This window comes from Labrus mixtus, chromosome 4 (assembly GCF_963584025.1).
Source record: "Labrus mixtus chromosome 4, fLabMix1.1, whole genome shotgun sequence".
NCBI lineage: Eukaryota > Metazoa > Chordata > Actinopteri > Labriformes > Labridae > Labrus > Labrus mixtus.
This window is the reverse complement of record NC_083615.1, coordinates 7,432,661-7,460,457: the sequence shown is the minus strand read 5'-3', so window position 1 is coordinate 7,460,457 and position 27,797 is coordinate 7,432,661. Positions and strand designations below refer to the sequence as shown.

At 43.1% G+C, this 27,797-nt stretch overlaps 2 protein-coding genes across 3 annotated transcripts; both read left to right on the top strand.

Moving 5' to 3' along the window:
* The first annotated feature begins 935 nt into the window (after positions 1–935).
* Positions 936–12,170, top strand: pidd1 (p53-induced death domain protein 1). Its single transcript, XM_061035510.1, has 15 exons — positions 936–1,856; positions 1,990–2,403; positions 2,557–2,709; positions 2,842–2,887; positions 3,002–3,203; positions 4,026–4,175; positions 4,267–4,440; positions 4,554–4,701; positions 5,119–5,254; positions 5,388–5,538; positions 5,649–5,772; positions 5,898–6,013; positions 7,122–7,229; positions 9,265–9,461; positions 10,692–12,170. The coding sequence occupies exons 1-15, from the start codon at positions 1,259–1,261 to the stop codon at positions 10,924–10,926; spliced, it is 2,952 nt and encodes a 983-aa protein (XP_060891493.1). The 5' UTR covers positions 936–1,258; the 3' UTR covers positions 10,927–12,170.
* A 151-nt stretch (positions 12,171–12,321) lies between these two features.
* Positions 12,322–26,213, top strand: slc25a22a (solute carrier family 25 member 22a). Of its 2 annotated transcripts, none has more exons than XM_061035508.1 (11): positions 12,322–12,479; positions 18,153–18,358; positions 18,454–18,579; positions 18,734–18,789; positions 19,443–19,533; positions 20,215–20,269; positions 20,993–21,053; positions 21,426–21,570; positions 21,670–21,824; positions 21,913–21,988; positions 22,257–26,213. In XM_061035508.1, exons 2-11 carry the CDS (start codon positions 18,339–18,341, stop codon positions 22,408–22,410), a joined length of 939 nt encoding a protein of 312 aa, XP_060891491.1. In that variant the 5' UTR covers positions 12,322–12,479; positions 18,153–18,338; the 3' UTR covers positions 22,411–26,213. The 2 variants fall into 2 exon arrangements, with proteins under 2 accessions (XP_060891491.1, XP_060891492.1); XM_061035509.1 differs by lacking the exon at positions 12,322–12,479 and adding an exon at positions 13,319–13,470.
* Positions 26,214–27,797: the final 1,584 nt, after the last annotated feature.

Below are 27,797 nucleotides of genomic sequence, written 5' to 3'. Positions count from 1 at the left end.
GCTGCTTATAAAACAGGCTGAAATTAGTACTGATGCCTCTCTATGACCTACAAAAGGAAAAGACATTCAACAACAAGATTGACACAGTCGCTATAGTAATTCTGAATGCTCATAAACATTGCAGCCGGGTCAAAGGGAGGTAAGGCATGCAGCAGAAGCAGCCTTTGTATACATTTTCCACAGAAACACCCAGAACCACCTCCTTCGGATGTGACAGAGGCTTTACTCGTGATCCAGCAGTTTACAGTCACTTTGACCTTTAGCCTATATATCCTCTCAGTCAATGCTGTGCTGTATTCTGGTCAAGGACCCTAAATCACTCGGGGTTAATGCGTTTGGATTAATCTTGTATTCCACGTGAACGTTTACAACAACCTGAAAACCTATTTTCTGAACACAAGACAATCTTTTGAAAGTGAGCATTAAACTTGCACAGAAGGGACTTTCCGGTTCTGGTTTGCAAAAAAGAGCACTGTGGTGTAAATGTACTACAACTAAGGTAGGCGAAATAATCTTTTGAAATAGAGATGGAAAAAAATGAATTAGCCTACATTTTCTAATATGTCTTTAAAGTGTGGGTCAGTAAGCTGTAGGCTGTTGTTTGTGGTAAGAAAGTGAATCAGTCCACAAGACAAACACTTCGGATTTAAAGTGGACTAAACAGCGCCCCCTGGTGGACGGCCAGGTTCCGGCAGCGAGACAACACGTTGACACATCTGTCCCGCCCTCAGTTGAAACTTTGGCGCTGCTTGCTTCAGTGCGCTTGGTTTTATTCACAGCAACAACCGGAGAGGCGGGGCGCTGCTTTGCTTCTAAGAGAATTCAATTTCCGCCCAGTCCTCCGGCGGTGTAAGAAGTGACAGAAAACGAACGAGCAACTCTGATGCGAAACCCTTCTGATAAAACACAAGGAAGTAAGTGAGGAGAATGAAGAAACAGGTCAACTTAAGGACTCATTTTAAACATTGTTTAGTCGAAGTAACATGCATTAGTGCTCTAACTTTTATGTGAACCGTAAAGGGACCATTATATATTCATTGTGTGCAAACAACGTAAATATGAAGAGGGTGAAACATAACATTGCTTAGCCTTTCATGGCAAGTCCTTCAACTCTGTCTTGACTTTTTAAACTGACCGTGTACAAATCACGTCATGAGTTACGTTGCAGACTCATGATGTCGGAAGAAAACCCCGGACCAGTGCTGGATACTCAGGGAACTCTCAGTTAGCTTATCTGGTGTTATAAACACGAGGTGCAATGGACGGTGGAGCTCCTGATGGAGAAGATGGAGAGCAGGCGGCCTGTTGGATTAAGGAGACAGACAGGTCGGAGGCTGCAGAAGAGGCAGTGACTCCTGCGTGTTTCCCATCGGGAACGAAATCAAAAGGTGGAGAAACGGACCCTGTCGTGGACCTTTTGTCTCCAGAGCTCTGGAGGGGACTTTCACACCAGGATCAGGGGAAACCAGAAAGGGATGCCCCCTCTGAGTCTCCCTCCAGCCTCATGGACACCTATGGTCCCTCAATCTCCAGCCTCTCTTCCTCCTCTTACTTGTCCGCCCACCGCAACCACAGTGCCAATTTCTCCTCATCCTCATCCTCCTCTTCGTCTGCCTTGTGCCTGACTCCACCGCTGCCTCCCACTGTGGAGCTCCCAGCTGTGTTGACTGAGACTAGACTGACCCTGGATGTGTACCAGGGAGGAGCGGCGGCATTGCCTCTGATTTGGGGATCCATACCGGGGAAGGTGAGAGGAGTCCAGTACCTGAGGCTGGGCTCTGAGGAAAAAGCAGGGCTCGACGACGCACTGGATGTCGTATCTCATCTGACAGAGCTGCGATCTCTGGCCATTCGGGGTAATTTTCTTCATGCATTATAAATTGCTTGTTAGCGTGGATGGTTTAATAGCTCTATTGTAAAAACACATTTTGAAAACAGTAGAACCGAGGTGAGATTCTCTCTTTTTATCTCTCTCTTTTTTTTTTCTAGGACACTGTTTTTATGACTCCCAAGGGGACCCACTGCCTGGCCTCCTCACCACTCTGCCTTCGTCATTCTCCTCCCTTCGTCGCCTGGTGCACCTGGATCTCTCCTTTAACCAGCTCTCCTCTTTGCCCTCCTGCCTTCTCAGCTTGCCCGCGCTGTCCTCCTTGCTCCTCTGTCACAACCACCTCGCAGCTTTGCCTCCTGACGCGGGCCAGCTGTCCTCCCTCACCTACCTCTCCCTCTTTGGAAACGAGCTGGTCTCGCTTCCTCCGAGCATTGGCAAACTGAAGGCGCTCCAGACCCTTGATGTTTCGCATAACCTCCTTCAGCATCTACCTGATGAAATTGGCTCTCTGGAGGAGCTTGTTAAGCTGGAATTGTCTCACAACAAGCTGAAGCAGCTTCCAGAGAGCATGGGTAAAGGAGGCGAAAGAGAGTGGATGCACCAGTGCAAGGCTGTAGTAGAAATAACAACAACCTGGGATTGTGTGTGTGTGTGTGTGTGTGTGTGTGTGTGTGTGTGTTAAATTCACAAATGCTGCAGTAAACCGTTTCTCTTTTGTCGCCCAGGTGCCCTCCTCTCCCTCAGGGAGCTTGTCATCTACAGCAATGACCTGCGACTGATCCCACACTGTGTGAACAAACTGCCTCTGCTGAAAATAGATGCGCGTGACAATCCCATGGGACGACCCCCAACACCTCCTCCTCTCCCTCCTGCTCCTGGTGAGCAAAGAGAAAAAGGGTTTCTAATTAATACGGGCTAAATCAAAGGACTGTGTTGCGAGTGTTTACATTTGCTGTCAGCACATTCACTCTTTTCTTTCTGTTGCATCCCTGTTTTTTTTTTTTTGCTAGATAAAGCACAAATTCCAGAGTTGCACCTTGGATTTAATCAGCACAGGTACAGTGTCACTCTCAGCTACGACACATCGTCTCAATCGCTGCAGAAATGTGGTGAATCAGATTGCTCAGACTAGGTAGAATCTGAACACATCATGCTCCTTTTGCTCCTCAGTTTCTGTGTTTCGTCTGCTGGGGGTCATGTGTTTCTCCCGGGGGGGGCTGAGCTGCTGTTCCCCCCGGGTTGCCTGGTGACAACCAGAAGACTGGAGTGGCTCGAGAAACGTCCAGGAAAGAAGCTGGTGCAGCTGGAAGAGCACGACATCCTACTGAGTCGTCCACTGGAACTCCGTCCTCATGGCATTACCTTTCTAAAGGTATGGAACCAAATGTTTGTGGAACCTTATTTGATGCATTTTGCGTGGTTGGGGGCAGCACTGAAGTGTTTGAAGTCACTCTTCAAGCCGATTTCCATTCATCCCGATTTTCAGTTCCCAAGATTTATAGTAGGAACAAATTAATTTACAGCCTTGTTTACAGTTGCGGTAAATTAGATAATTTGCCAATTCATAAAGCTGTACAGAGGCTCAACTGTTTAAGGCCCTGTGTCCACCTCCGGGCAGAAAAGCGCTGGCTGTACGCTCGGGAGTGTTTGCATGAAGCGTTTGTGCTCTGAGAAGAAAAAGTGCTGCGAGTCCGTCCTGTCTCCATGACAACAGTTTGTTGACAACGGCCGCTGTATGACCGACACGGCTCCGTTACTTTTTACTGCACGTTTTATGCACAGAAACGGCAGAGCGCTTGTGAAAAATATGCTGGGCACTGCGCTTTTCATCCAGGAGGTTGCTTCTTTCTCCTGTGAACGCTCTCTACCCTGAAAAAAAAGACACTAGGTGGACACGCCTAAGTTATTTTGATGCTTGAAGATTTGCATACTGAAGGGTCTGAATTGGTATCACCTAAGAAAATTTGAACCACTGATCTTTCCCCGACCTTTTTTTGTATCCTCTGTTTGATCTATTATGGTCCCTGGCTCCTATAACCTACCTTCACTAAGTGGTAAATGTGGGATTTTTGACACTTTGTGAAAAATAAACAGAAACGTTGATTTGGGTGTGTTGGTTGTCACAGGTTGCTCTTCTTGTGAATGTGTTCTTTATTTGTGAATGTACTGTACGTCAACTTTTGAATCTCGACAGCCTGTGGAGGTGTGTCTGCCTTATCATCGGACAAAAAGAAGAGAAGTGGCGGTGCAGCGGTTTGACGGACAGTCATGGAGCATTCTGCCCACTGTCCTGCGGAGGGGGAGCGAGAGCCATAGCAGTCACCCTGGTGGACGTCCAGCCAGGGTAAAGCGTAATACCTCCCACACTGCGGAACAGTTTGTCATTTTGCTTTTCGTGAAAGTAAAACAAAAATGACCTCTCTGTCTCTGTTTAGCTCGCCTGCTGCACAGTGGGCCAGTTCTCCTGGTTTATGGTAGTGTCCCGTCCAGTGAAGGACAGTTGCTCTCTTACGCAAGCTGGAGCTCTGCTGGTGAGCAGCTCTGATCCGGGAATTAAGCTCCAATTCCCTCCAGACTCCACCGTGCAGACCCGCACTATCACTTTACAGGTAGCACAAGAGTATATGGGCGTTTATCACAGCTTGTCCTCATGGATTCTGAGGCTTGTTAGGCTTTAGTTTTACCCTCTTGTGTGTGTGTGTGTGTGTGTGTGTGTGTGTAGGTGCTGCAGGTGTCCGTGTCAGAGGTGCAGGCGCTGTGTGGTGATCCTCAGGCCAGCGTAAGCCCTCTCCTCTGCCTCACCCAGACTCCCAGCATACAATTCCTGCAGCCTATCAAAGTCCAGATCCCTCTGCCATCAGGAGTCACAGGTCCAGTAAGCCCTATATCTGTACCTTCACCCTAAAGCCGGGCGTGCACTTTACGATTTCAGGCCCATTTAATCTAGATCAGACTAGACTAGAGTCCTATAACTCACCATCCGAGCAGCTGCTCCTAACCGGTCAGATGATTTTCTGGCATGTTTGATACTTTGGTTGTTCAACTGCTCACACTCGTACAGTGATAACAGAGCAATGGGTCGATTCCTCTACTTTTCTTTCTCCTCCAAATTATGCATACACAAAGAAGAGCATGTACATATGAGACAACTGAAATACAAAAAGATCTGACTTCATCCTCCATCTGCAGGAGTTCTCTATTCACAATTGTGAATTCTCGTACAGTGTACGCCGGGCTTAATACGTGTTTATTACAGAAGAGGTTAGCTTTCTCTGGTTCTTTTGCAGGCCATACGGTCGATACATCCTGTTTGTATCTGCTACATGGAGACCCCGCAGCACAAACCTGGACTGACATCACATCTCAGGTGTCTCTCTATGTCACCCATGTATATGCCATTTTCTACGTCACACATTTCTCTTGGTAAGTTCTTACAGTTGCTTCTCCTTTATATGTTTATATGTTAACTGCACTTACACTGTACTGATAGTTGTGTGTGTGTGTGTGTGTGTGTGTGTGTGTGTGTGTGTGTGTGTGTGTGTGTGTACCTTCATAGGTACTGGCTGTGGTATACCACTCAGCGCTGTGTTAGCGGGGTGGTCAGGAAGGTCTATCAGAGGCTAAAGCAGTTTAAAGTCCAGTTCCTGGTCCTCCAAAGGAAGACTGATCCTTCACAAGTTATGCTACAGTGTTTACCTTCCAACAAGGTTTTTAATTCTTCTCTGCACTATAGCGATGCAGTTTAATAGAACGTATAGTGTCATTGTAGTGTTTCGTGTAAATAATTAACAGTGGAAGTGTGACGCCTTCTGCCCAGGTGGACAGCAGAGTGCAGTCTTTATCTGAGCAGTATGATGGACCTCAGCCTTCAGACCTGTGTGACCTGCTGGAAGGAGAGCAGTTCTTCGCTGGCTTTGAGAAGGGCCTAGACATCAGCACAGGTGTGAATTCCTCTTCAAGGCTCTATCTTGCATAAACATTATTTCTGCTGCTCCCTTTCCTGTTTAAGATCTAATGATGTGCTGGGTAATTGTCCTTTCCTGTTTTTTTTTTTTTTTTTCTTCAGAGCGGCCTGACTGTTTGGAGGGACGGCTTTGTTTCGTGTTTTACTCCAGCCTGAAGAATCTAAAGGAAGTTTACATTTGTCCAGCTCAGGGTCAGAAGGGGCCAGTGAGGGGACAAGTAAGACATATTAATATCACATTCAACATTTCAGAAAGAAACTCCGTCTAAATAGTAGTAGCTCTACCAGAAAAGCTACCGGGGGATGTTATCCAAAGATAGTCTTCAATACAACCATGGCTCTATTGAAAACAGGAACAGCCAACCACTAACTCTAGATCTTTTTTAAAAGATGCCTATTTCCTTATTGTTAACAAGCACAGGGTTCAGAAAAGAATACCAGTGCTTTCCTGAACCTTTATGAGGTCTTGTTCTCCTAATGGAAAATAGATGCCTTATAGGCAAATATGTTGACTGTATGTTTTTTTACTTTATCCATTTTCACACTAAAGTAAAGTCAGCCAGCATTTAAAAAGAAGATAAAAGGGCTGCAGATGGCCTAGCGGTTAGGTTGAACCCCATGTACAGAGGCTACAACCCGACCTGTGGCTACATTCCAGCCACTCATTCCTCACTCCCTCTCTGGACTTCCTCCTTTATCCACGGCCCTATTAAATAAAGGCAAAAAGCCAGACATAGACCACAGCTCTTTCAATGAAAAAATCATTTAAAAAGTAAAGGATAGTGCTTTGTAAATGATTGGATCTACAGCAGGACCTGTGAGATTGAAGAAAACAGAAGGTAATTTAGGGTGTAATTATTGGGGAGGGGGGGAGGGGATCGTCATCAACTAATGTCTTCTTGGGGAAATTAAAATCACTGACCTGAGCAGCTTATCTAGATCAAGTCCAAATTGTCACTTGAAGAGAATTCTAACAAACCCTGTAACTTACACGCTCTCTGGTGACACTGTCTGAGATGTGTTGATACAACTCCATGTCATCTTGAGGTCACTTTTTGGTTTATTAGTATTGATTATCAGTGCAAATTAATGTGTTTTATAAGGTTTTTACTGTCATACATACACATACATTTAGCCCTTAATACTGTATTGGGAAGATGATTTAGTAGTATTGTAATGCATGTATATGAATTTTACGTATCTTCAAGGTGTCAAGTGTAACAATGACTGCCCAGCTTGCTGCCAGTAAGAAAAGCTGTTCTTTCTGCCCCTGAATCAGTCTCTAAGGACACACTCGTTGGAAATATGTATTTACTTCTGTTACAGGTGTCTTTTTACAGAGGAGAGGTTCCCGACAATCTACCAGAGGAGGTGGCGAGGAAAAGGAAAGGACAAGACTGCCAGTGGCTCACAACTTTACCACTAAGACTTCCTGTGAGTGTTCCGGTTTCAGTAGCACTTATTTCATACAAGCCCATTTCCTTAAATGTGGGACAGAATGTAAGAACTTCTGCAAAACATTGACACCCCATGTTTGATTGAAAATAGCACAAAGATAACAAATCATACATCCATACATGAAACTGAGAAATGTCATGCTTTTGAAAAAAGAATATGCCCATTTTGAATTCTATATCAGCAACACCTTTCAAGAAGCCGGGCGGTGGCAACAGAAGAAAAGTTGTGAAATGTTAAAAGAAAACACCTTGTAGAAAATCTTTTACAAAAAGGTTTACAGCGTCAGGCAGCAGGTTAGTAACATGGCGTGATCTAAAAAGAATCTCTCAAAGAGTCGGAGTCTAACTGAATTAAGAATGGACAGGCGTTCCCCTCTCTGAGAAAGACTGTTCTGGGAAATAGTGCAACAGTTAAAGAGAAATGTTATCATTGGAAAATTGTCAAGAATGTGGAGGATTGCATCGTCTACAGTACATATTATAACTAAGTTCTTCAGAGAATATGAAGAAATCTCTATACACAAGGGACAATGCAGAAAACCAATATTGGATGGCCATTATCTTCTGGCCCTCAGACGGCCCTGCATTGAAACAGGCACGTTTCTGTTGTGGACATCACTGCATGGGCTCAGGATCACCTGTGACTATGAGCACGATTTGTCACTACTTCCACAAATCAGGTTAAAACTCTACCATGCAAAGAGGAAACCATACACCTGATCCAGAAACGTTGCTGACTTTTTTTTTTGTTGGCCTGAGGTCATTTAAGATGGGCCGAGGCCGAAGTTGAAAACTGTCCTGTGGTATGACAAGTCAAGATTTGAAATTATTATTTTGTAATGAAGGCCGCTCTATCCTCCGGGGCGAAGGAGGAGAGGGACCATCCGGTTTGTTATCAGTACATGGATTTGCAATTTCTTTTTCAAGTAAAAAAAATACTCAAAACTGTTGAACAGCTAAAATCCCTCAAAAAGAAAGAAAGGGACAGCGTTCACTCTTCTAAATATCAGAAACCTGTGTCTCCTCAGTTCCCAAGATACTTTCAGAGTGTGTGAAGTGTTTGAACAGTGATTCAACAGAGTGGTAAACATGACCCTGTCCCACCTTTTTTTGAAACGTGTTGCTGGCATCTAATTCAATATGGGCATATCATTTTCCAAAAATAATAACATTTCTCAGATTCAACATTTATTCAAAAAAGTTTATGATTTTGGTGTGCTGTCCTGATATTCTTTCAATACGTTAGTTTCAACATTTGAGAAGTGTCCCATAGCGATATATCATCCGATATCTTTCTTAGATCTATTTCGATCTATCGAGATAGATACACTCATTTATTGTGTTGATTCGTCACTTGCAGTAATCAAACACTTGAGAAAAGATATATAATGAAGAAAAGATGGACACTCAACTGGAAAATAACTGCACAGTGATGTTGCTCGTTGTAATCCATAAAGCGCCCTCTGCTGGTGACAGCCAGGAAGAGAAACTGCTAGTTTAATCAAATGAAACTCAAATGAAATGTTATTTGACTGGTGAAAAATTCTCATGATATCAGTGTATGTCCCTGATAGAATTAGCCTATACTGATAGTCACTGGATATGCTCAAATCCTGATTATTATCATCTGGCCGATTAATCAGTCAGGCTGTAGTATTTTCAATTAAATATGGGGTTTCAATGTTTTGAAAATCACATTCTATTTGTATTAAAATTTTACTCAAACCAACTTTTAAGGAGGTACGGTTGTAAAAGAACTTATAGGTTTTAATGTTGGTAAAGGTAATTGTAGAAGTAGGAGTGATTGATATGAGCCTGACAAAAAATAATGAAGGCTTTTCTCTCAATAAAATTTGCTTGAAATATATATCAATAAATCCAAATGATAATTTAGCCCTTAAATTAGTTGCTGTTTTTTCTGAATTCTGTTTTTGAGCTGCAACCACAGAGAACATTTAACCTGCTCATACTGCACTATCTCTTGTTGTTTTCTTGGTGTTTTTTTTTCACAGGCTCTGAACTCAGAAAATCATTTCATCATGGAAGAGCTCCAGTATCCTCCTCTGAACCTGGGTGACCCAGAGAGCGGATACCTGACAGAAGCCAACCTGCTGTCCATCTCTCTTCAGATAGGACAGGACTGGCGTGTTATTGGCATCAATCTTGGCCTAAGCTACCAGGAGCTAGACCGCATCCAGTACAAGTTCAGGTGGGGATGACAAAGTGCGGTTGTGTGCGTGCAGTTGTATGATTTTTTTTTTTTTAATTCACTGCCAGAATGTGATGCTACAAGACAGGTTTAGCCGAACATATCTGGTTTCATTGCAAACTGTGATGTCTTCGTTAGAAATTAAAGTGACTTTTCAAAAGGACTAGTGTCTGTTTTTAATGTTTACAGAGTTTGAAAGAATAGGCTGACCTTTTTTATATGAAAGCAAAGCATTACATAACCTCTACTACCTGATCTTTTAAATATCTAAAGATAGACTATAATGTGTAAACATGTGAGATAGATTTACATATAAATGTCCATTATCAGTAGAAGCATCTCAGAGGGGAGCAAAAACCGTGTTTTAGCACGACCAAAACCCCCTGAGGGAACGAGATGGAGTGAGTCATAACGTGACTGAAGGAGGGAAATACTCGAGAATTTGATTGTTTTAATCTGCACCGTCAGCCTTCACTAAGCCATCTGGGACACTGCAGGAGATTACATACAGACTGATGCTCATCTGTCCCTCCCCCTCCTTCTCACGCTCAAAAAAAAAAAAAAAAAAAACCTCCCATGACGCTTCCTGGAGGTGAAGGAGAAATGCGTTATATAAAACCAAACATGCATGCTGAGTAGAAGGTTGTATGTGTGAGGGTCTTTTTTTATAGGAATGAAAGTAGTTTGATGGGAGTCTCCATGATGATTGTTTTCCTTTGTGTCACATGAATTTAGTACCGCACCTGAATAGGCTGTGTTGGTACATTTCTTATTGTAGGAGAGTAAGCTTTCTGTGATGTGATATCCACTTATGTTTAGCTCAAATTAAATATTTACACCAGCCCTTTGTAGGGGGTGGGGACTCTAAGTATTGATTTTTGACTATATAAATTATTGAGGTAATATTGCAAATACAAATCATGCTTATTAAAAGTTCAACTAAGCAATGTGGACTGTATTACAAGTTCAGTTTGTCACCATTAAGAGACCCATTTTTTCTGACAGTTTTGGCCAGCTGACAACATAGAAAAAGAAAGAAAGGCAGTATTTGCTATTGCATTATCAACACACATTAAAATGTAAATATGATTTACTCTATGACTAAACTTTTGTCATAAACATCATAAAGTCTGACCTCTGGTGCTTCCTCACCCGACTATCTTAAGAATCATTTACTTCTTCACTGTCACCGATGTAAGTTTTCTGGTGTATGTTCTGCTCTCCTCACAGGGACAACCTGGGAGCCTTGGTGCTGGACATGCTGTTCCTCTGGGCCCGGGGTCAGCGGACTGCAGGACCAGGGGCCGTGTCGAGGCTGGTGGAGGCGATGATAGAGAGCGGCAGGAGGGACCTGGCGGAGGAGATTGAGGACATTGTCAGTATAGGAAAGAGAAAGTACTCTGAGTCATTGAGGAGAGTGGGGCTGGAAGCAGAGAACTTCTCGCTCGGTGAAACGCAGCAGTAGATGAACTCACGCTGGGCGCAGATGGCTGACTTACAGTTGGGTGACCTGTTTGTTTACAACGTGGCCCCATCACGGTTATCTCTGCTGTCTGAACAACTGTCCTTAGACACAAACAATCGCACCTTTTCTAAATCATGACTGCAGGAACAGGAACATCTTTGTCCTACAGAAGAGAGTGGATATAAAATTATCTGCATGAAGAAGTGAGCCTGTGGACCCCCCCCCCCCCCCCCCCCCAACTATTTAAAAATCTCATAGTATGCAGGAATACATGTTGGAAGTTTGTTTCTGCTAGAGGAAGATGAATTGATGAAAAGTTGTATTTAACATGAAAACATTTTATGTAAAACAATTTGAATACAAAGACAAATTTTGACATTAATGTGGATTTTATATTTTTTTTAAATGTCTGTTGTAATGTTGAGCAGAACTTTTACTGAAAGCCATTTTTAACAATATGTTTTGATAATTCAATGATCATTTCAGTTGCTTTCCAGCAAAGACGTCAAACATTTGTTTATTCCAGTTCCGTTATCAAATGATTCTCTGCTTTTCTTTCTTTTATCACAGTAAATGAAGACGCTAAAAGGATTACCGCTGTTGGTTTAAAGAATAATTTTCCAACGTCTTTGATACATTAAACGAATAATCATGTAAATAAATAACAAAGTGACCAATAATGGGGGAAAAAATTGGATGCAACTACACTTTTAAATTATTATCTCAAGATTTTGCCTCAGTAAGTCCAGTTTGAACTTGTTCTAATTTTTTGTTGTTGTGATACTTCCAATAAGATTCCACTCTTTCAGCTGCCGAGTAAAGAGGCAGAGGAGCAAACGCAGGGAGCTGATGTGCTGTTAGGACCTGGATCACTAAATGTGCAAGAGACTGTTTTTGTTCACGGTTCATTTCATGCGCTCCTCGTGTGCCTTCGGTCACCTAGAAACTTGCTTATACCTGCAGCAAATTCTCAGTGATTATCAGGGACATTTTATGAATTTTGACTTTAAAAAAAAAAAAAAAAAAAGTCTAGTATAACTGTGATGTGAAGAGACGTGTCAGCTGTTTTCATTCTGCTGAGAGTCGTGTAGGTAGTGACTCACCCCAGATATTTCTAATGGAGCATATTTTTCTATTTATTGTTCAAGGTCATTGGGTTGAGATGACACGTCACGATGACGTTGCACCCCATCCTTCATCCCTACACTACTGCAAATAAAATAAATAAATCTGTACTTCTACTACATACCACTAGAGGACCCTTTTAAATCCCCTTTCTGTGTTTTATTCGACGCTTGCCCACCCCCACCCCCCCCCCCTCTCCCCCCCCCCTCTCCCTCCCTCCTTCCCCGCCTGCCTGCCTGCCTGCCTGCTTCCACTCCCACCTCCTCCACCTCCCTCCTCTCTGGACTCTCAAATGCTAGTAACACCGGTAGGTTAGCTGCTGTCGGTCTGTCAGTCAAAGATACACAGTGTGAAGACTTTGATTTTTTTTTTTTTTAAAAACAGTCACATCCAACACCGGGAGAGAGGAAAGGAGACGACCACATGCGGTATGTAGATAACGGGATGCGGTTGAACGTCTTGACATGGAATTTGCCGGATGTGTTATTGTGAAAAATGCCTCTAACACCGTTATAATCTTACCTGTGCAGAACACGGGACGCGACGTACCGTGCAGATTTTCCATTCCTCTACGAAAATGAAGACGATAAAGGATATGAAAAGATGGCTAGTATTTCACAATGTAATGCAGCGGTTTGTCGCTTCGTTGTGAGAGAGAGCAGCAAAATCATTTTCCGTTATGTGGCAAGCCTAACATTTTCAACATATTGTGGGTTTTAAAATGTGACAATTGTTACGGTAGAACTAATTAAAGCTGCTAAAGATGTTGCCAATGGACGTAATGCAGAAATTGTTACTATACAGTCGTTAATATGGCATGGCATGTTTTAACCCTTTAAATGGACTCGCCTTTTGGGCTCAGGTGTAAATGTTTCTGTGTCGTGATAACCGAGCTGTGAAGGTTTGTATGGACAGTGGTTTGGTTTTGGCTGTTACCAGACTAGAAACCGTATTTCCTTCTGGACTGTAAAGGGGGGGTGGGGGGTGGGGGGCATTGCGACCGCCCTCTGCCGGCTTCCGCTCAGTAGTGAGGGGTGTAGATATACTCATGTGGGCTGGGATGCTGATAGTGGAGAGTAAAACCCAGTTCAACTGAACCCACCTCCCCTTTTCATTGGTGGAGAACTCTGACGACCTGGATAATCATTAACATACTGTACCTTCTTAGCAGGCCTAAAGGAAGGCACGATGCAGTCTCTTAATAATCCTTATTAATGATGAATATTTGTCATACTGGACTCGAGGCAAGTCCTATTTGTGCCCACCTTGCCCATTCTAGTAGCCTACTATTCGCCATCTCATCTCCGAAGAGGCCTAACACAGCTCACTCGGCGAGGGCTCACTTTGCAGCCGATCAGGTTTTCAAGAGTACCTGCAAACTTACGGCAACACATAACAAGTTTCCAGGGTATTGGTAAGGTAAGGTTATACAGAGGCCGGGCAGTGTTATAAAGCTTTCCTGCAGCCTTGAAATAATTGATGAGGGGAGCCATTCTTGGGTGTAGGGTGACATTGCTGGCACTGCTTTACTTATTTAGCTTTACTGATGAAAACATACCGATCATTAAAGTAAAAAAAAACAAAAACACACACACAATTTAATACAGGCCTACATCTATATAGCATTCATGACGTGTGCTAAAACCCCAGAGGCTTGGACGAGCAAATGTCACGGGTGTGTGTGCACTGAATGGCGAGGATGTACAGCCGTGCTGGTGGGAAGATGATTGTGATGCTTTGTGAAAGTTAAACTCCATCTGGCCCTTCATGGCTCTTCTATAATCTGCAAACTGTAACCAGATGCTCAAATGCTGTATTTGGCTTTTTATCGACGGAAAGCCTTCGAGCAGGGGTTTTATTTTTTTCTATCGAGGATGTAGGAAAGCTGAGAGGGAGACGAAACAAAAGAGATGCAATGGAAAGCGCCCAGGGTGACTTCAGAAAACTGGGGCACCATCAATACCTGTAGTGTCTGAGGGACCAAACACTACACCGCCTCTCTGCACTGAAAGGACATTTTGGCCCGCCTGTTAGTTGAACTCCTCGGCTTGTTATTTCTGATCTACAGCAGGTGATAAACGAAACAATGCATTTTACTGTGCAGGCATTACTGGCTGTAATGTGAACTCCGTGTCTAGGACCTGTATGTGTAAATGCATGGCTGTGTCCTGATGGTAACTCTCGGGCCGCCGGTTGTAAATGGAGATGGTGAACAAGCTTTCATAAGTAGGCATTAGGGTTTATAATCCCGATGCAGCAGGGAAGAGGAAATAGTAATCAGAGTTATCTGTGACGCCAAAAAAAATTCATCCCTCGTTTCCGCAGTGCTCTAGATGTCCCGAAATAGCACGCATCTCATAAACCAGCATTTGGGGGGGAAAAAAAGCAGGATAACCCCGCTAGATCAGCTGTCAGTGCAGAGAACTATTTACAAACCAATCCTTTTAGAAGATTGATCCAACAAACGGACACACTGACGATATGAAGCTTAAAGTCAGCTGCTAGCTTTGCTGTAGATGTGTACGTTGTTTTTTTTGTTTTTTTTGGGACATTTCTCTGTGATCTTGCAGCTCAGAGAAGTACCCACTCATCTGATGGAGATTTGCAGGAACGCACAAGTGACTGAAACAGTGGTCAGTGCAGGTCCTCTCTCATTGGCTTAGAGCTGGCAGTGAATATATTAACCAGTTCATGCGAGACAGATGGACTGGTATTTACAGCCTGATCCAGCCTGTGTTGATTTCTCATTGCTGTCTTCTTTTTTTTTCCCACTATGGCCACAGTCACATGAGCGGAGTGCTGACTACAACAGCACTTGGTCGCTTGCTTTAGCCACACACTTCCTCCTGTCAATCACCAAACTCCCTGTCACTCAGTTAGCGAGACCTTTGCCCTGTTTGCCACAACAAGACAGAGAGGTAGACAATGAGCCGGGGTGGACGAGGTATTTTTTTCTCCTCTAGGTGATTTGAATGAAGGAATATAGTTTGCATGCTTTGCATAGGAAATACATTGGCATCTATTTCTGGGTAGATTTTCAGTGTCTGCAGGGTTGTATTTGTGTTTTAACAAATGGGTTTTTTGAAGAGTTTTTTGAGCCCCGGTCTCGACTGTATGAGAGTCTATGGTTGTTCCCCCCTTTGCCCCATGGGACAGCATTTACATCCCCTTACACCTGTGAGCATTTACAGGTAAAAACTGGTCATCATGTTTGAAAATCTCTAAAAAGTTTCTTTTCGAAGCCTTGACTGTAATGTCCTCACTTCTAGCTGGAGATCGCTTGCTGCTCTGCTTATAAGATTCCACATAACTTATCAGGGTCCTTGTCAGTAAAGCAGCGTTTATTGCCTCTTTCTTCAAGGTAAAGTGACGAGCAAGGGTCAGAAACAGAGCCGTTATCTGTTTGATAAAGTATTTGAAGGCTCTGCATGGCAGCCAAGTTTCACAATCACCTTGTCTTTAGTTTACTAATCAGTGCTTATCTTGGTACAAACTCAAAATATGACCTCTGTGTGAGTCGGAACAAGAGATCTTTTCATCTTTTCAGTCACTTTAAACCAGTTTTCATTCTTATTTAATGCAGATTCCCCTGCAGTTTTGATCCATTTGATATTCTTGTGCTGTGAGAATAAAATGACTGTCTTGGAGATTTGGGTGATGAGTACTGCCACTGTGCTGTTGGACACTGCAGACGCTGAATCACTTGATTCCACAGACTCTCTTTTGTCATGTCAGGACAGCAGACAGCCAGGCCGTGTCCGTGAGTCAAGTTAAAGTCCTGGTGCAGATGTAGTTGTGTGGTGTTGATGAACTGAAGTGGACGACTAATGCCGTAAAACTACAGCGGTGAAGGAGAATGCATTGAGCTTCAAACCTAATGCATTTCCTCCTCACACAGAACAGACAGTTTTGTAACTAAGTAGTGACTGCAATCAGAAAATAGGGAAATAGAAGCATGCAGTAGAGTGAGGAGGTGGGTGTTTCTCACAGCTGTCGGGTGAGAAAATGTTCAGGATCAGTTTGAGGGAGACGAATGACAGAGGAGGGCTGTGAAGTCGGCTGTGTGAAGCTCCAGGGAACAGAGACCAGAGAGGTCCTTCCCTCCTCCTCCTCCTCCTCCTCCTCCCTCCACCTCTGGAGCAGCCAGCGTGGGCCTCAAGTCCCCATCCAAACCAAACAGAGCCAGACCGCAGCTGTAGTCATCAGAAACCTACAAAAAAACGCTCACACTGTGCGATCTCTTTGAACCTGAATGTTGGGGAGATAAGTTGTAGATGCACTTCACAATGAAAAAACCTGCAAGTCAGCAGAGATCTGAGACGGAAAAGCTGTGTTTTGAGAGTCGTGACTCGTGACTGAGGGAAATGATGGTGGGGGGGAGGGCTGGTGTGGAGTAGAGAGGAGGAGGCGGGTTGCATACGCAGAGGCAGCTTGTGATTGGTGGATGGAGGGGGTGGAGAGAGTGAAAGGGGAAATGGAAATCGTCTTTTCATATTGAGGACATTATGGACCAGAAATAGGGAGCATCTTGGCCCCATCAGGCATATTTCTTCTGTTTACACAAAAAACGACTTTCAAGCCTGCAGATGATAAATCTTACCCTGTATGTTAAACAATATACGATTCCAGTTACGCAATGAAAGAGCTTCTGCATAAACCATGAGTGTTCAAGGACACACATGACGCACAGATGTTGGTGGTGATAGTGGATTAGTTTTAACACAGAGTAATCTCTCCACAGAGATATCTACAGCTCAGTTTCAAAGATGCTGCACAGTGGTTGTCTATCTGCTTTCATTGTTTTAGTCAGGGATGAATATGTTACTCTTGATTATCAGCTGTATATCTGAAATATCCTATAGTCTATTACGGGAAAAAAAATCAGCTATTTTGATTATCGCTTTTTTAAGAGGAAACAAGCATTTCCTCAATCAAGTTCTCCAGTTGTGAGTATTGATGCAATTATCTTCTTATGTTTTCAGAAACTAAAGATCTGGATTTTATGTGTTGGACAGATTCATTCTGTTAACCAGCCACTCTACTTTTACGGAGGGCTGTCTGTTCTTTATGCAACAGTATTTGAATTGGACTCACAGGCTTGATTGATTTTTTTTCTCTTGCTCTTTGGAATAAGTTTCTCTTTTTTTTTAAAAAGAGATATTTTGGGGCCTTTCATTTGATAGGATAGTGGATAGAGAAGGAAATCCGGAGAGAGTGTGGGGAATGACATGAGGGGAAGGATCCACAGGTCGGATTGGAACCTGGGCCAACCGCTTGGAGGACTCCTTACATGGGGTACTGTATGAACCAAACTCTAGGCCATCTGCGTCCCATTATTTTCTCTTAGTATTTACAAATTCATCTGAGGTGAATCAGGCGTTGCTTGTCTGTTTTTTTAGGACTTGGTTTCAATTTCCCAACACCTGGCAGCACTGATAGCATGTCATGTCACCCCACCTGCAACCTGGGGTTGTGTTTGGTTTGAGCTCACCTACTGTATGAGGAGAGGCAGAAAGTTCTTTTTTTTCCCCAGCCCTACAGCCTCTGATCCTCACTGGGGAGACTTACTTAATCGTCCTGCAAAACCTTCAGTAAATACCAACAGCTATTTCCGACCAACAGTCAAACACCAGACTAGTTCTGTAGGACTTTTAAGACTGTAGAATTTGTGTTTTTTATTGTCGAAGGTGGGGGCGTTAGTGGTAGTTACGGATGCATTTTCAAATGAAAGAACTCTCTGTTCAGGTTGGCAGAGTCACTGAGCGGAGAGCCCATCTCTGCGTCTGCTCCCTGACAGTTCTGTGTCACTTCTCACGTCTCCAAGACTGCAGCTCTCTTTTTCATCTGTTTATTTAGGAGGATCACACTTCAATATTTGGATGCAGTCTAGCTGTTATTTCTTTGGACAGATGTGTCTTCTAAAAACATGTTATGAAACCAACAATCAAACCATCTTTGGATTTAGTCAAATGAGATGGAATTATGTAGACACGACATTAAGCGATGTTGCGTTATTATGAAGCTCTCCTTTTTTTGTATTACATTTCAGAAAGTAATCTGATCTTGTCCTTTTGTGGTTTTTTTTTGTTTTTTTTTTACAGTTATCCCCTAACTGAAACTAACAGCCACTGCACAGAAAAGAGAGCCGCCAAAGCATAATCAGACTACAGTAATCCCACTGTGAGAGCAACGCACGCTATTGTTCCAAACGTCGGGAGCCAAGGACGACCACCGAGTGACTAGCTTACAGACATATTGACTCTTTGACCAGCCAGGGCTTAACATAAATGGCTGACAAGCAAATCAGGTAAGGTTTGATAAAGCAGCACTGCAGCTTTATTCGTCATCTGTTGCCCTCTCACATGTCACGTTTTGGTCTTAATTGTTGTCTCCTCCTCACAGTTTGCCTGCCAAATTGATCAATGGGGGGATCGCTGGCCTGATTGGAGTGACCTGTGTGTTTCCCATTGACCTGGCCAAGACTCGCTTGCAGAACCAGCAAAATGGAGCCCGCCTTTACACCAGCATGTATGAAACTCGTGTGTTTCACTGTTAGATTTTCAAAGTCTCCAAATCATTGTTTTCTGCTGCAATCTTAATAAAGCCTATTTTTTTTTTAAAAAAACAGATTGTTTGGTAGCACTCTGAGAAACAAACCTCAACTTCTGTATTTGTGTTTCAGGTCAGATTGCCTTATTAAGACCATCCGGTCAGAGGGGTATTTTGGGATGTACAGAGGTGAGTTCTGAACCTTCACCCGAGTCTCTTCATTACTGGGTTAGCTCATAGAAGGTCATTTTTTTATATTGTTTGTAGGACTCTGTTTCAGCTTCATAGTCATGGTATATACTTTGTTCTAGGTAAATATTTTTACACTTGAGTATTGTGGTTTTATGTATTTTGATACCGTGTTGTTTCTCAAAAACAGTTTGTTTTGGTTTGTTTGTTCTCTTTACTGAAAGATAAGAATCCCTTGCTGTAGATTTTAGAAAAAGTGCTACAATGTTGGATGTTTAAGGAACTTTGATAAATAAAAATGCTGGTCCCACTGTTAGAAAAAGGATGTTTCAAGTTCTTTTCTTTTACTCCGATTTATATGGGTGATGTTTTTTGTATAATAGTTTACCAAAAATTGTTTTTAGAAAGATCCCAATAGAATGCCATTCTTACTGTATCACAAAATATAACAATACTGATATTGACTTAAATTCCCAATACCGTCGTGCATATTGTATCACCAAGTTCTTGCCACTTTATAGCCCGAGCACTGATATCCAAAACTCAGCTTCCACAGCCTCATTGTCTCTCTTCCTTCTCTATTTCTTCTTGTCTTTCTCTTCTTCTTGCCTCTCTCTCTCTCTCTCTTGCTCTCTGTCCTTTTGTCTCTTCAGGAGCGGCGGTGAACTTAACACTAGTCACACCAGAGAAAGCCATCAAGTTGGCCGCTAACGACTTCTTCAGGCAGCACCTCTCCAAGGATGGGTGAGCCATGGAACTGCTGACAAGCTGCATGTTGCACACACACACACACACAGACACACACGCACACGCACACACACACACACACACACGCACACACTCCCCTCATTCACACCGTGATTAACTGTCGTGTTTACTAACATGTAACCTGACACATTAGCTCGCTGTGTTTTCACCGAGCCTCTTGTTAATCCTCCACCGTTGTGTCGCTCCCTCTTCAAGCACCGAGCGTCAGTGCTCACGCTAGTGTTTTAACTGTCTAGTTTAAAAATACAGAGTGGCTTGTATGCCGGTCGGCTTCTGTCCTGCATGAAGTCACGTCACCAGCTGCTTCAATCCATCACCCATCAGTGCCCCCTCATGTGCACTGCTTGCACAGATACAACTAAAAGTTTTTCTAGGGCATTTCTCTCCATCTCTATGGTGACAAACACGCAGGCTGATGAATGATTGACTTCTCTTGCCTGGCCACTCACCTTGTGAATTATTAATCTGCCCTTGTGCCTGACATGTTGATATGGAAGACAGAGATTAGCATCACCAGCCCGGGGTGGTGACAACTCCTTCTCTTGTGTTTTTTTTTTTTTGACAGTTGAAATAAAAATGGCCACTCTCTCACACTGTCAGTCTACATCATGAATCATCTGATCTTCTTGTTTTTTTTAAATATCTTTATTGTTTCAGAAAACTCACTCTGGTCAAAGAGATGCTGGCTGGATGCGGGGCAGGAACATGCCAGGTGAGTGAGTGAGTGAGTGAGTGAGTGAGTGAGTGAGGTGTTGCTTTAATTGCATCCTCCTGTTCTCCATCTGGACCTGCTATCCATTAGCGCTGCCTGGGTCAGCTCACGCACCAACCACATCGCCTCGTTCGTCACTGCCTACAGCTGGAATAAGCCACGACCAGATTTGCATGAGAGGCTGTGAGCAGAAACATACTTGCAACTTGTCTCTGCAGATTATCCCGTTTTAACTTGTGTTCAAGTGTTCCATACCAGGAATGCTTTTTTTTTTAATGAACGTAATATTGTCCTTTTTAGCAGGACATAACACAGTGATCAGATAAGACGCTGTGAGAGTGCCAGGCTATGTAAACTGCAGATATGTGCTGCAGTGTGAGCCGTAGGGGAAAGGCCTTTTGTCAATGGGGGCAAAGGCTTCAAGCCTAAGGAACGTGATTAGATTAAGTGCAGCAGACCTTGGATTAAGATTGTGGCTGAGAACACGGCCATCTCACCCGTAATCCTGTTAACTTGTTACTACTGTGTGGATCACCGAGGCAAACAAGAGGTGACAGACAGCTAATGCATGCTAGTAGATTTACAGTGGACACACGTTTTGCCTGGCATGCTCAGTGTTAAATCAATCCCCCTGAACTCTTTTGTGTCGCTGCTTTGTAACACAGTGTGGATTTGTTGCGCCGCACCTGACACGTTGTGATTTGTTTTTCATTTTGATCGTAGGTTATCGTCACCACTCCTATGGAGATGTTGAAAATCCAGCTCCAAGATGCTGGACGCGTCGGTAAGAGAAAATGAAATCCAGATGGTGTTAAAGCAAAGAGTGAAGGTCGATGGGGGAATGTGAGAGATACACTGGAGTGAGAGTGGCCTCATGTGGTCATACCAGAGATTACAACATCCTTATTTTATTTTTTCTGTACTAGTTTTCAAAATGTATGTAGCTTTGTGTTATTATTGTTAACTTTACATCAAACAGTTTGTCTCTGTTTTGGGGATATTTTTGCATATCAGCTGAAGAGGGACAGGGGAAATTGGGAGGAGAGATAGTGGGGGATGACATCATAATAGTGGGGGGTGGCAACATAATCCCTAGGCTATCTGGCGCCCTAAAAGCTCTTACTATTCTTAATGTTTTGTTTCTAATGCTCCACAGCGGCTCAGAGGAAGCTGATGCCAGAGACGGTGGCTGCAGGTACTGTGGAGACCAAGTCCCCAACAGCCATGCAGCTAACCAGAGAACTACTGAAGGAGAAGGGCATTGCCGGGCTGTATAAAGGCCTTGGAGCCACATTGCTCAGGTAAAACAGATATTGTGACAAAGTGCTAAGTTTACAAACCATCTGTAAAGAACCACACACACACACACACACACACATAACTTTCTCTTCTACTCGTAGGGATGTTCCTTTCTCCATCATCTATTTCCCCCTCTTCGCCAACCTGAATAACCTGGGCAAAAGAGGCTCTGAAGGACCTGCACCTTTCTATGTGTCCTTCATAGCAGGCTGCGCTGCTGGAAGCACGGCGGCTGTTGCTGTCAACCCCGTCGATGGTGAGCAGTGGGACTTTGAACATTGTAAAGGCCGTGCTTTTAACCATTAAGCTGTGATTAATAACCACATGAGCTCTGTGTGTTTCAGTGATAAAGACCAGACTGCAGTCTCTGAACCGAGGAAGCACAGAAGACACGTACAGTGGAGTGACTGACTGTATCAGGTGACCTCATTATGTCTTTGCTGCTGCGTCATGTGTGATATAGTGTGTGCGGTGAAGTCAGAATGTGTCTCACAAGGATCTGTCTTGTTGTGTGTCTGTATGACTCCACACATTTTACAAGAAGAAATGAAAACAAGTGCCTAATTCACTCCAAAATACATACAGTTATTAAGAACATACAGTATGAGGTAAAACACTGTGCACCGGATTTAACTAGTGCTTGTTGCATCCTTCACCTTTTATAATGAGTCTTTTTTATGCTCTACAGGAAAATCTTGCGTAATGAGGGTCCATCAGCCTTCCTGAAGGGAGCCTACTGTCGAGCCTTGGTCATAGCGCCGCTGTTTGGCATCGCCCAGGTGATCTACTTCCTGGGTGTGGGTGAATTTATCCTCAGCTTCTTGCCTAACAAAGACAAATAAAAGGCAACCTCCTCTCTGCCTTTCCCTCCCATAACGCATCACAAACAACTGCGTGAAGATTCATCTCATTGTGAAAAAAGTGGAAGGGTCGAAGCACGACTCATTCAGTACATTTCATTTTAAATTTGTTGTGTTGAATGTTGAAACAGTTTAGGACAGAGCCTTTTTTTTTTTTTTTTTTTTTTGCCAAGCTGCCTATGGTGGCACTACAACTTCCAGTAGGCACGCTCAGCTAGCACTCTGGAAATGAAGCCACAAATATCAGTTGAAGTCTTAAAGGAATAACGCTTTATGATTACGACTTTTCTTTGTTTTGTGCAATTTTTGAATATGATTGTGAAATTTATGAAGTAGATGTACTGCCGTTGGTTGCTGCAGTTCAGCAAGGCCTACAGTACCTGGTTTTTACAACAATACCATCTGGAAGACCATAGTTAGCTGGCTCAATAACATGCACATTCTTTACTTAGAAAGATCATTAAACACATTAGAAGGGGCGTAATGAAATAGTATTTAAAGAATCTCCCCTTAACCTTATGTCTTAAAAAAATAGTACGCTTAGAATTGGAGAAAATGATATGCCTCTGTTTCAGACAAAGACCCCAGGAATGTGTTGATGTGCTTCCAGCACTTCTCCTCTGATCTTTCCTGTGAAACCACATCCCTTCCTGTAAGTGGATGTAATGAACTTCGATTGCCTTGGCTTTTAAAGTAGATCAGGTTCCATCTGATATTTTACACTACCCACAATGGTTTGGCTGTTCTGCCTCGTATCAGTTACCCCGTGTTTCTGGTGAACAAACAGAGCGCCACTTTTTGTGGGCATTATGCAACAGGAAAACTAAATGTATGCATTGTTTTCCTCGACACAGACTCTTAAAAACACTGCTTCTATACCCTGCTTGTTAAGGGTCAAAGTCATTATCAGTTGGTCTTGTGGCCACGCCCCAAACAGTGATGTCACAGCAGTGGTTCGGTCCTTTCCATTTCATGTTCGTTGTTGATGAATGATGGACCGCCCTGCTGTGACATCACTGATCGGTTAGTGGTCAGATGTGCAGGGTATTTGGACATTTTAGTGCAAACATAGAGAGCAGTGTGGCTGCAGTTTTCTGCCCAGTGTGATTCATTGTTTGTTCAGGTGAAAGCATTAGCTGTGAACACTAAATGGCTTGAAATGATTTCCAGTTTATTGGAAGATATTTAGCAATTTGGCTGACAAATCACATGAGTACAGTCCACCATTGTGGTGGCAATAACACCTTAACTGGAGTAGATGATAACCCCTCTGAGCCAGACATATTTATTATTGTTTACAGATGATCACGCTCACTTTAAAATTCTACTTTGAACTTGAAGTCAGTGGCAAGACCCCAAAGAGGTAATGGAAAAAAACGTTTTTCTTTATCAGACATTGAACCAATGTGGTTTCAGTGTTTTTGAGTTTCACCAAACATCTCTAATTGTTTGCTTTAGAAGGTTTTGTTTGCTTTAAGCCGCTGTGGAGAGCAGCCCTTGTCGTATCTTGTTTGTGCATCACAACACTGAAGCCCTGCCATTGGTTTATCTCGCCGGAGATCAAGGTGACTTTGATGTGTATTATCCAATCACATTCCTTCCTCGCTCCCACTGCCCAAGCAGCTCTTCATTTGTACTGTTGCACTGTAGATAGGCGATGCAACTTCTCAATGTGTTATCATTTGTGGGAGTGAGATCTATTATATCGATATTCCTTTCTATAGACAATATAGTACTATATATTTGTATGTGTTGTTTTATTTTTTCTGTGTCAAAGTGTCCACCTTATCTATATTGTACATATGCAGATCAAATGAACTTTTACGTTGTAGGATTTATTGTTTGTTTTGTACATGATGGCTTATTTGCACACCTACCTCTCCAGCTCCCCCTTCAACCCATATTGTTGTGAGATTATGTCGTGGTGATGAAGACATATCAATTGAAGGAACATGTTTTAATGCAGCAAGCATCATTTCAACTTAATGCAGCATATCAATGAGGGTTTTTTTTTAATGTATGCAAAGGGGAACAGAAGGAGTAGATCTAGATTCTTCTCCCCGGGGGTTATGGGTGAAGTTTCAGTCTGTTTGCTACAGTTTTATCCACCAGGACCATACAAGGTGTCATAGAATGATACTAAAAATGTAGCTGCTTTTAAGTTGATGACCTGTGGCTCTACTTAAACATCTCTGGAAATGAAATGAACCCTGGAGAGGGCTAATAGGGACCTGCTGACATCAGCCTGTAACTCATTTTGAATGGTGCTTCTTCCATGAGGTAGCTGCAATATGAAGGCGGCGGCTGCTAACGACCAAGGCTGTGCCGGCAGAATTGCATGCTAGTGAATCTCTCAGCGTTATCAAAGTCTTAACTGAAAGCCATAGGTCAGGGAGGCACATCAGAGCTGCCAGACGTCCACTGGCGCCCCCCAGCCATGTTAGCAGATGACAGCCGAGCCACAGGAAAACGGCACACACACAAAAAAAAAAAACCCTGCCAGCTTCTGTGTGCTCGTCTTGATAAATCACTGTCTTGTTGTTGTTGTTTTTTTTGACATTCTGATTTCCAGTTCATCTCATAAACAATGTTGTCGTGATCAGAATGCCAATTAATGTGTTGTTGAGATTATTGACTTGATTTTTTTTTTTCATCCAGCCCCACCCTCACTCCTCCCTTGTTGTTTTCAGATCTGATATGAGATTTTTTTTTTTTTTTTTTTTTTTCTGTTGAGTCCTGAAAATGTTGTGCAAGTCATTTTGTTTTACTCAGCTGTGAATTTCATTGACCTTGTGCATTTGGTTACGTGTGTGTGTGTGTGCGTGCGTGCGTGCGTGTGTGTCTGACTGTGCAGTGCTGTAGTTGATGTGTAGTTGTTAGTGTGACACTGCGGTATTTTTTTTTTTCTCTTTGATTGTCAGACCAATGCTCGCTCCCTTCTCTCCCTCTATCTGCCACCTCCTCTCCCCTCACAACCGGGGAGTGTAGGTGAATGGAGTGGAGCTTTGAAACACCAAATGTATGACTAAGAGTGTATACAATCAAGAAAGCACAAAGGATTATTAGGCACAAGAGGCACACTTTGAATACACTTACACAGAGTCCTGGGTCTGATTTATTTCAGTGGAGATTGTTGATTGAGATTTTTAAGTTCATCTGTCTGTTAAACTTGATTCACAGGGCTGAGACGACAGGATGAGGGTGTCCGCTATGTTACCCACAAAAATGTATATCGCCTACATATTCTAACTGAATCAGATATGAGAATGTAACTTAGATATTATGAGATTTTATTATAATTATAGTGAAGAGTTTATTACATTTTAATGGAAAGCTTTGTGCTTTACACATGAACCGGAAAAGACACAAACCAGCTCACTAATATGCAATAAGTAGAAGTCACAGACACACACACACACACACACACACACACACACACTCTCGAGGTAGACAAAAGAAGAAAACAAACAACTTCCCAACCTGTCAATCACTCAATGTATGATGCAGCCGGGGACCCTGGAGGCCTTCTGGGGTCTGAGCTCTCCTCACGGCCTCTGTTGTTCCTCCAAGAGGAACTGTGCATTAAAGCACTTTAACAACAAGCACCCACACCCCACTGTCCATCTAATAAGTCTCTCTCTGCGACAAAGAGGGCGGTTATGAATATGTGTGGTGAATGACACAGTTGTCATAGACATTATTTACAATGAAATGGAAAAAAAAAAAGAAGAAATAATGTGTTTCCTGTCACAATTTTGCTGTTCAATAAACTGACTGTCCTCAAATCTCCTGTTGTGGTCTCTTCTGAAGGTTACTTTTTTTTTCTTTTTCTTTTTTAACACTCGTGCTTTTTTATCAAGCTGTGTTTAAAAGTTCTTTTTTAGAAGTGCTGTGAAAAACCAAACAGCAGGGTGATGCTTTGAAGAGTGCGAGGATGACATTGTAGCTCCTCGGGGCTCAGGAGAACAACTGAGACTGTCGAGTTTTGGTGAGGATTTGGTTTCCTTGCCGAGCCACCAGGTGTCAGTGTGGGGTTGCAGGAGAGATGCAGTCCTGCACTGTTCTGTGGGAGTGGGACTATTGTTGCTGTTACATACTACAGGTGTATGCTAAGCTTGGGCGGTGTGACAGTTAATCACGCGCTCCGATCTCACTCTGCCTTGCTATCTTATTCTCAGTAATGCTGCTTCATATCTCTCTTTCTGCGTCACCTGTGATCTGTGTGGCTTCACTCGATAAACAAGGTGTTCAGAAGTAGCACTATAACAATATGGAAATCTGCTTTCTTATGGATTTCACTGACTGTTCCGGGTTTATAAATCCCCTTGTGATTCCTGCACGTTTCAGCTGAACTGATGTTATGACAGGGGTTTATTCATTATTAATCCCCTTCTGTTTGCCATGTATTCACCATTATAGCATTAGTTTCCAGGCACTATTTTGCAGCACCCTGCAGTATAATGTCATCATAGCACTTTCCTGTAAACCTGCACACACACACACACAGAGTCACACACATCTCACACACTGCTTGCTCCCTACATGTTTGTGTGTTTGTATGCGGGTCTTCTTTCAGCCAGAGTCAGATTTCTTATTGAATTTTTGCGCCTCTTCGAGAGACTCCTTTCATCAGACTATCTACTCCAGTGTTTACACACACAGGAGATTAGCCAAAGGCTCAGTTTACCACAATGACAAGACTTTGAAATACAGAAATGAGCAGCCGCCACTGTTCTTCTGCTCATTCAAATCCCTTTCATGTGTCATGACTTAAGCTGCCACCGTGAACTATTATTAGTCTCTCCCGCTTCATAGCCAGAGGAGGAGGTGGAAAAGGTGCAGGGAGAGGTAGTCTAAGTTGAGCGTAAAAGAGAACGATGCAGGGAAAGAAGCGGGCAACGAAGAGGTGGAGACAGTAAAGGACCATCGATGGAAGGAGCAGAGAGCCAGGGGAAGAAGAGGACGGTGTTGATGCGTATATAGGTCACTAAATCAATGGGAATCAGGTTTTTGAAGGGGAGAGAAGGGGGTATTTATAGATGACAGTGGAGACAGATGCATCAGTGACAGGCACAATGATGCTGGGAGCACAGGACAAAGAGGGGGGGGGGGGGGGATCTGCAGAAAGTCAGTGGTTAAATGGGTCTGCTGAGAATGCTCCTCTAACAAATAGCAAAAGACTCCCAATAAATAGCGTGCACTGCAAAACAAAAATATAATCAAATGGAAATCACTGCAGGATGCTCTGAGCAAATGACCTTCTCAGCTCTATTGACAAAACAGGCAAACTGTTAAATGCGATATTGCAAATTCTCGCAGCATTTGCATCCACAGTACAGCTCGGCTCATTTCCTATTGAAGTGTAATCT